At 45.0% G+C, this 8704-nt stretch overlaps 1 protein-coding gene across 4 annotated transcripts; it reads left to right on the top strand.

Moving 5' to 3' along the window:
• Positions 1 to 6490: 6490 nt before the first annotated feature.
• Positions 6491 to 7420, top strand: LOC115810934 (claudin-20-like). Of its 4 annotated transcripts, XM_030772993.1 has the most exons (3): positions 6491 to 7099; positions 7142 to 7204; positions 7349 to 7420. In XM_030772993.1, exons 1-3 carry the CDS (start codon positions 6491 to 6493, stop codon positions 7418 to 7420), a joined length of 744 nt encoding a protein of 247 aa, XP_030628853.1. The 4 variants fall into 4 exon arrangements, with proteins under 4 accessions (XP_030628853.1, XP_030628851.1, XP_030628852.1 ...); XM_030772991.1 differs by having other exon boundaries at positions 6491 to 7111; positions 7142 to 7420; XM_030772992.1 differs by having other exon boundaries at positions 7142 to 7420.
• Positions 7421 to 8704: the final 1284 nt, after the last annotated feature.

Below are 8704 nucleotides of genomic sequence, written 5' to 3' on the forward strand. Positions count from 1 at the left end.
ATGGTTAAAGGTATTTAAAACATGTTCTTAAAGTAATTAATGTCAAAACCTTTTTTAGTGTCATACAGCTTTGATTAAACTGTAAATTATTTGTAAATTATTCTATATTCTTTACAAAGAAGCAGTTCTCGACATTTGTATAGATAAAATGTAATATTTAATAAAGCCTGTCTTATGTAGAATGCTGAGATTCTTGTGGGTTTTTTTTCATATCATGGTCATTACACATGTAATCAGTCAGCAAATAGCCATTTAACCTTATTCTTTTGTTTTCAGTGGGAGGTATATCCAGTCAGTGATTGGTGCAATGTAATGACCAACCTATCAGGAGAAAGACATGGTCAAGGTTGACCCTTTCCTGCCCTCCACCCAACTAATAGGTTTTCATATCTCTATCCCTGAGGAATATGAGAGAAATAGATACTGTTTGTCATTGCAGATCTGTGATATAGCTGCACCTCCATTCTTTTACTCTCCATGAGGCTCTCTTCACAGTCATGTGTGGGAGTCTGACACACGAAGCTCCCCTTTTTTGTCTACATGCTGCATAGCGCGCACACACACACTCACACACACACACACACACACACACACTCACACTCACAGAGGGAGAGAGAGAAAGAGAGAAAGAGTACAGCACTCAAATGAGTCATAATTACTGCCAGCTCTTTTTATGCGGGTGTTTTTTTTTTGTGGGTGATGTTAATTGTGTGTGTGGGAGTGTGGGCTTTGATAGGTCGTTTCATTGCCGGCTGCTCTCTTATATTTTGTCTGGGGGGAAAAAAAAACCCAAAAAACGCTAAACTGTTATAATTTGTGAAAATAGGACAAATCTTTTTTTTTTTTTTTTTGTCTTATCGAAAGATACCGTTCCATGAAAGCCTGTTTTATTTTCTTGTCCTTGTTTAGTCTTAGATATTTGACAATGTGCAATATGCCGACCTGCATTCACAGACATGCGTAGGTTTACATAAAGGAGAGCGAGAGACGGGGGAGTTGATTAAGGTCTTGCTGGAATAAAGATATATTGAGTTAAAGAAAAAAAAAAAAACAAAAAAAAAAACGAAAAGTCGAAAGGCTGCATGCGATGACAAGCCAAGCTCTGGTTGCCACAGTAACACCTGTGTGAAGGGCTATAACGATGGCCCACTCCATTCTGTCTGCCATAAATTCTGAATGAGCTGTGAACCCACCCACACACGCCCCCCCCTTCTTTGCACACTCCACACATTACATTGAACAAGAGTGGAGGGAACCTCACATACATACACAATGTGTCACACTCAGCTCATGAACAAGTGTGGAAGCAAGGATGAGAGACAGGAGAATTGGATGGATCGCAGCACGCAACGCTTGCTGGGGAAACTGAAGGCCTGGACTCTCCTCCCCTGCCCTCTGTCTGCTCTAAACTGAACTGACAGAGTGTTGAAGTAATCACACCAGACCAGGCACTGCCTAGATCCTCTCTCTCTCTCTCTTTCTTTCTTTCTCTCTCTCTCTCTCTCTCTTTCTCTCTGTGTCTCTCCCTCTCTCTTCATTTTCTTGCCTGCCTCCTGTTTTTCTCTCTCTGGACGGCAGTAAAAAGAACTGTGCTTGACAAAGACTTCTCTTCATTATCTACATTCTCTGAGGAAGCTCGCTCTTGGATCCCATTCATTCAGCGTCTTGGACCTCAGGCACAGACTGAGCCATGGAGCGACGACCAGAGTGGAGCCTGGCCAGGGCAAGGCAGGAGCAGGAACCAGAGCAGGAGCAGGAGCACCAGTGGTGAGGTGCCCACTCTCAGGACACTGCTGCCAAGCAGGAACTCTTAGGGGACCATGGAGAGGGTGAGAGGGACCCCGACAGCCTTGGACCGCCTGTAGGAGGGGAGCAAGCTGATTGTGTGGAGCTTTTGGAATGTGCTGCGCTCAGCCCACATTCTACTCATTCTCACGCCTGCAGTGCCTCTCTCTGTCTCTCTCTCTCTCTCTCACTCTCTCTCTCTCTCTCTCACTGTCTCTCTTTACCTGGCCTGAGCATCTTTTGTGTGAGTTCTTGCTGACCTCATGTGTGTGTGCGCGCGCGTGTGTGTATGTGACAGTGTGTGAGTGGATGCAAAGGCATGCATGGCTGCACACATGGGCTGTCAGGAGAAGTTCTGGATTTTGCCATGAAGGCTGTAGACAACACGGGTAAGTGATTTTTGATTGTCTCTTTTCCCTTTTTTTTTCCTGCTGTCTCTTTCTTTACTCCGACTAGAATGACAGAGTCTTGTATCTGCGCTGTCATTCTTCTAAACTACTCCACGGCAGTGTTCCCGCAAAGTTTGCGTCTGTTGTTTTTGCTTCAACTTTTCTTTTGTTAAAATGTAAACAAAACATTCGATTGGATTCGCTTCTTGTCAAGTTATGACACCGTCATGCGTTCCTAACCCTCAGATTATCACACGCAGTCTTTCCTAACACATCAGAGATCAGGGCTGCTCAATGTTTCTTCAGTTTACTCACGTGTGTACGTTCATTCACTGCGTCAACAACAAAACCCTTACAGGACAGCACATCTCAAATCAGACGAATGAAGCCTTCCCTTCCCTTTGACACCGTAAATGTGACTTGGTTGAAATCTATGATTGGAAAAAAAAAAAAAAAAAAAAAGAATTCTAGACCTCCGCTCATTCAATAACATTTAATAATGAGAAATGCATTGGACAAATGAATCATTGACATTCTGGGCCGTCAGCTGATTTAGAGCCGTGGTGATGGTGCAGGGCTGTGCTGGTGGCTCAGCAGCAGTAACGGAAACGTTCTTGTCACGGCGAGAGAACAAGCAGCTCTTTTTTTTCTTTTTTTTTTCCTCCCTCTCTAATGACAGATGTACGGTCGTGATCGAAGCGCTGCGACCCACCGCTGTTCAGACGTAGAGTCTACGACGTTGATTTTAGCCTTGTAGCGTTTTTTTTTTCTTTTCAGCCGATCCACCTGTGGAGGAGTTTTATGAAAGCAAGACGAGGAAAAAAAAACCTGAACCGTTTACCTAATGATGAGGACTTTTATTTGCAGGAGTTCAAGATGACTGAAGATACATTCCAGACGAGAGTAGGTTTCTGGCAAAAAAGCTAGACGACAGTATTTCGTTAAGGTTCACGAAGAAAGGATATAGTAACGTAGATTTTTTTTTTTTTTTTTACGTTTATACAGTCTGAGCCAAAGGCCTTGGCAGGTTTAGCTCTCATACTTGTAGTGAATGTGGGCTTGGTAGTGGCATGCAGCCTGGGAGTTTTATGACCTCGTCAGAGCATTCGTTTTAAAATGGGGGAAACATGAACCAAAAACCCCTTCACGCCAATAAATTCCTGACTTATCAGGCCTCTAAATTACCCTCTTTTATTAAGGATATGTTTTTTTTTTATATCCTTCCCCTTAAAAATAGTTTACATTTTTGGAGTATTCTGGAAAATATTTGTGTGGCTGTTTTATAGTAGACATAGACATTCAGACATGGACTGATACCAAAAAATATATATAGAAACATAAATATCACAACACAAGTTTGTAAGTTTGTTGATTTATTTGAGATATGTCCAAAAATAAAGTTGTTTCTGTCATACGTATATGTAACAACATCTTTCCAAAAGAAATGAAGTAATAATAAAACAAAACCACATTTAATTTCTTACACTTTTTCTCTCTAGTCTGGTTGTAATTGAAATGTTATTTAATAAGCACTTTAAAATGATATATAATTTCAAGAACATAGTATATTAAAATGATCCCACAGGCTGTGTTTAAGGTGTTTAGTTGTGTGTGTGTTAGTTTAAGAGGAGATTAATACAGAGAGAGTGCACAACTGTATTAGGCTTCCATCATCCCTCACATCAAAATCCTACACGTTACCCTTCCCTTAGTGCATATCATCTGCACCATTACTTTCTGCTGTAAATCACAACTCCAGAGGACACACACACGCACGTACGCGCACACACACGCGCGCACATACACATACGCACACGCACAAAACCACATTTAACCTATTCTGTTCAAATGCTACTACACACCATGCTGAAATGTTTGAACTATCAGCAGTGAGTCAGGGTTACCTGAACTATCTACCTGGGAATCACAGCCATTTTCCAAGTCTAAAACTATCCCAGCTGAGGACAACACAAACTGGACAACAAGAAAACTGGGTTCTTCTGTAATTACCATGGATGAGAATTGAGAAGCACGGTTCTGTTCTCAAAATAGTGTTTTTATTCCGCTGATTCAGAACTTGCTGTTTGCTGATTAGCGCAATTTAGCTTCAGGTGAGTCAGAGTTTTCCACTCACAAGTGAAATGTCTGGTAGTCTTTAGGCAAACTGGGAGAACATGAGTCCGAACAGCCTGAGCGTGCTGGTTCTGAGGATATCTACTTCCAATTCTCCATGTAGTTCCAGAAGCAGTTTCCGAGAGACGTTCACAGGAGCATCTGGCCCTTACTCCCAAAGGAGCCAGTATCATTAGCATGCTATGACCTGCCGTTAATGAGCGCCTGTGTCGTGCTAATGATAACAGTGGCATTTCAGTCTCTGAAGTCCCACAGAGAGTAGGCATCACCCACCACCCAACGACCCCCCCCCCCCCCCCCCCCCCCCCCCTTCAGGATATAGTTTATTGGGGCTGAGTTCATGGTGCATGGGGAGAATAACTCTCAGAATCCTGCAACAATCAAACTGTGATATCTTTCGTCGTAATTTTTTACTCCTATCAAATAAAAATTCTTTTGCCTCATTTCCTTCTATGTTTGTGTTACTCGATCTCGGGGGGGGGGGGGGGTTCTCCTCTAGCTCTGCACTGCATTGTGGAGGGACCAGTGAGAGGTTGTCAGGACTGAGTTATAGGAAGGAGAGAGAGGGGGGTCATTGGTTGAAAAGCACAGGGGGCAGAAAGAGTATGAATGGTTTAATGTTACAGGTTTAATCTCACCAGTGTACTAAGCTGGGTCTGACTCACTTTGAGGCCCTTGTTAACAAGTAATTGAGGACATAAATATGTTCGGGGTGGATTAATTTTAGCACTGATTCAGACCAAATAATTTTTTTAGGTCTCATAACTATGTGGAGAAGGAGAGAGAGAGACAGAGAGAGAGAGAGAGAGAGAGAGAGAAAGAGAGAGAGAGGACAAGAAGCTGTGCTACAGTCGGAAATTTCCTCTCATAACTGCAAGGCAAATTGAATTGACATTCTATTTCAATTACGTTCAGTTTCCCACTAGATGTGTGGAATCTCAGAGGCACTTTTTATGCAGGGACATATAACTGGCTGTCATACATAATGGGACATTCACATCACAGACGTGCTCTCTGACCATTAAATTAGGCTGAGAAAATGCATATTAGTTTATTATAGTTTCGTCACCTTTCACCTCGGTTGGCTGGCTCAGGAGATGTTTCTGTTTCGTTGGTGTCGTACTGGATTGAATGACCTTCAGGTGAGGCATCTCTAGCTTCTGCATTCATTACTACAGTGATCAGGTTTGCAGTACTTCCGACAGTCTTCAGTCCAGAGCAAAGCTCACGCACTCCGCAAGGACGTGTGTTTGTGTGAGTGAGTGAGTGTGTGGGGGGGTAGGGATGGTGGGGGGGGTTCTTTTATGGGACACTGAAAGGCATTAAAAGATATGCTCCGTTGCCAAGGAGATGTTATGCAAAAAGAGAGGCCGTTTTTTACCCTACATTTACGTTTGTTTCTGTGTTTCTTTTTCTTTTTCAGAGCAATGAAATATCTACGAGCTGACAGACACATCACAGCACCCAGTCAGCACCTACCAGAAGGTAAGGAGAGATTTCAGTTCTTTCTGGTGGATATTTTGCTTTCAGCAATGCATTCGCCCCAATATCTGAGTGAACACAGCTACGCCAAAGATTGTAGGTCGTTTTTTTTTTCCCTTTCTCTTGTGCCGTCAGGTGAAAAAGACAGATAAGGAAAAATCTATGTAATCTCACAGAATGTGCATGCTTGTCTAAACAAAAGACTCAAGCTTTATTCAGCTGTGACAATGTCCTTTTGGTAAAAAGAGGGTTGTTAGGACGTAATTACACCACAAGACGAGGTTTTTGTACCTTTAAAGTTCAATTAAATGAGATAGAATTTAATCGTTCAAAAATGCCACAAAGTCACTTCCACCATTGCCGGAGGAGCCGAAATGCGGACTATCTGATCCAAGTGCACACGCCCCCAACCACCCAAAAAACAGAGGGGGGAAAAAGAAGAAAACGCAGTCTCCCCCTCCAGTAACCGGCTCCCGTGCCTCATCTGTCCGGTCGTCACGCTCGCTCACTCGGTTCAATTCTCATTTAGACTTTTTTTTTTTTTCACAGCCTACTGGAGCTTGTGCTGAGGAATTATCTGCTGTCAGCTTCTGCACCAGAGAGATAGGGAGAGAGAGAGAGTCGAAGCCAGCACTGGAGCCGGCCGGAACGGGCCGCCGCAAGGTGACGACTGTCGACCTCCAACGAAGAACCCGCCAGTTATGCCATCCTCCGCTATGCAGATCCTAGCCTTTGCCTTGGCACTGCTGGGCATTTTGGGTGCCACAGTGGCCACCCTACTGCCCAACTGGAAGGTGAGCGCTGACGTAGGCACCAACATTATGACATCCATCTCCCAGATGCAAGGACTGTGGATGGACTGCGCCTGGTATAGTACAGGCGTCTTCAGCTGCACTCTTAAGTACTCAGTACTGGCACTCCCGGCTTATCTGCAGACTGCCCGCACCACCATGGTACTCTCCTGCATGGTGGGCACCTTGGGACTCTGTCTGGCTGCACTGGGGCTCAAGTGCACCCGCTGGGGGGGCAGTCACAGGGCCAAGAGCCACACGGCCATTGCAGCAGGGGGTTGCTTTATGGTGGCAGGTGTCCTCTGCTTAGTGCCAGCCTCCTGGTTCACCAACGAGGTTATAACCACCTTCTTGGACTCGAAGATACCCGAAACCAGCAAGTACGAGCCGGGAGGGGCTGTCTACGTCGCCTTCATCTCAGCCGGGTTCTTGCTCGCTGCCAGCGTCATCTTCTGTCTGTCCTGCCCGAGCAAGAGAGAAGGTCCACTGGACTTTGGGTCATCCCATCCAGACAAACTGGTGCAGCACCAGGTACAACAGGAGCAGGTGAACTGCGACAAGCTACGACGAGAGCAGCAACGGCGAGAGCAGCAGCAGCAGCAGCAGCAGCAACAACAGCAGCATCAGGAGCTTCACTACGAGGAGCCTCCACAGTCTGAGTTGCCCGAGCGTGAGCAACCGCACTGGGAGAAACTACCGCAGGAGAAGCTCCAGTCCAACGACCTAAAGCATGAAACACCGAAAAAGCTCCTGCACGAGAAAGGGGAACAGTACTACTCCCCATCCCGCAACCGGCCTCAGGACATCCGGACGGGTTACATCCTGCAAGACTACGTGTAAAGAACCGCGAGGTGCGATTGGGCGATTGCGAAGGACATCTTTCTTTAGCCGGCTGCCTTTTTCATAGCGTGGGGGAGAAAAGAGAGAAAAAGGAGGAGTAAAAAAAGAAAAAAATGAGGGAGCAGAAGCAGCTGCAGGAGGAGGAGAATGTGGAGGAGGGTAATGACTTTGACGGCGTAATCTCTCCCTCTCATCTGTTCATTCGGGTGGTGCTGGTGAAAGTGGTTGGTGGTATTCCCGAATTCTTGGAATGGATAGACTGAATCATGAGTCCTCGGGCAAATGCCTTCACTCCTGTCGCCAGCGATAAAGAGAACAGAACTGGGAGAGGTATAATAAAAATGCACAAATGCGGCACGAGGGCTGCGCTTCAATGGAGAAGTTTTGAGGAAAAAAACTGACGTAAAGATGTCGGAGTTAAGTGGCATTTCTTTACCAAAGGTTCTAAATAAGAAACGTGTTTTAAAGATCCTGCTCATAACAAGCAGCATGTAATCATTTCTTTACCTCATTCAAACATACAAACTACAGCATTAGGAAAATGTGCAAGCCATTCTGAATCCAGCTTTTGCTAGCTGAACTAGTGATCCTTGCGAGACAAGCCTGCTACCTGAATCTTTGAAAATTCAGAGGTTTATGGATTCATTACGATTCAGTTGATGCATGCAGTGTTTAGCTTGTTAATAATAATGCAGCAGAATGCCTTGTAGATATATATATATATATATACATATATATAAAAAAACCCAGAAAGAGTCAAACAAAGCTTGTGCCTGAAGCCATTTTCAATACCGCTTCAAACTATCTAAATCATGGTGTGTGGTGGTGATTGAATAAAAGGAATGCAGATTTTCACACACAGAATACTTGGATGTCCAGTCCATATTTTCCAATGATTCGAGTCTTTGTGGGGGGAGGTGGAGGTGGAGGTGGAGGAGGGGAGGGGGGGGCACACAGAGGGACATCGCTCGTCTGAGGTAATGATGCTCTTTGCTTTCCCATTAGACTCGCTCCGGATGGGTGCACACTGTTCATTTATTGTGAGCGAGCGCCCACCCACTCACGCAGACAAACACACACACACACGCACACACACACACGCACACACACACACACACACACACACACACACAAAGGCTTCCTCTTGCTCCCTCTCACAACTCTTGCTGTAAGGGTAATAGGGTCTTGCACCCAATCATCTTTTTGACGTGTGTCCGCGTGTCATTGCTGTAGGAAGACTTGATGGAGGCTGTTCTGGAATCAGCGGTGTGCTGTTGCTGGCTG

This window comes from Chanos chanos, chromosome 4 (assembly GCF_902362185.1).
Source record: "Chanos chanos chromosome 4, fChaCha1.1, whole genome shotgun sequence".
Lineage (NCBI taxonomy): Eukaryota > Metazoa > Chordata > Actinopteri > Gonorynchiformes > Chanidae > Chanos > Chanos chanos.

Coding starts and splice junctions, on each gene's coding strand:
- LOC115810934 (XM_030772990.1), top strand. CDS start 6,491: ATGCCATCCTCCGCTATGCAGATCCTAGCCTTTGCCTTGGCACTGCTG.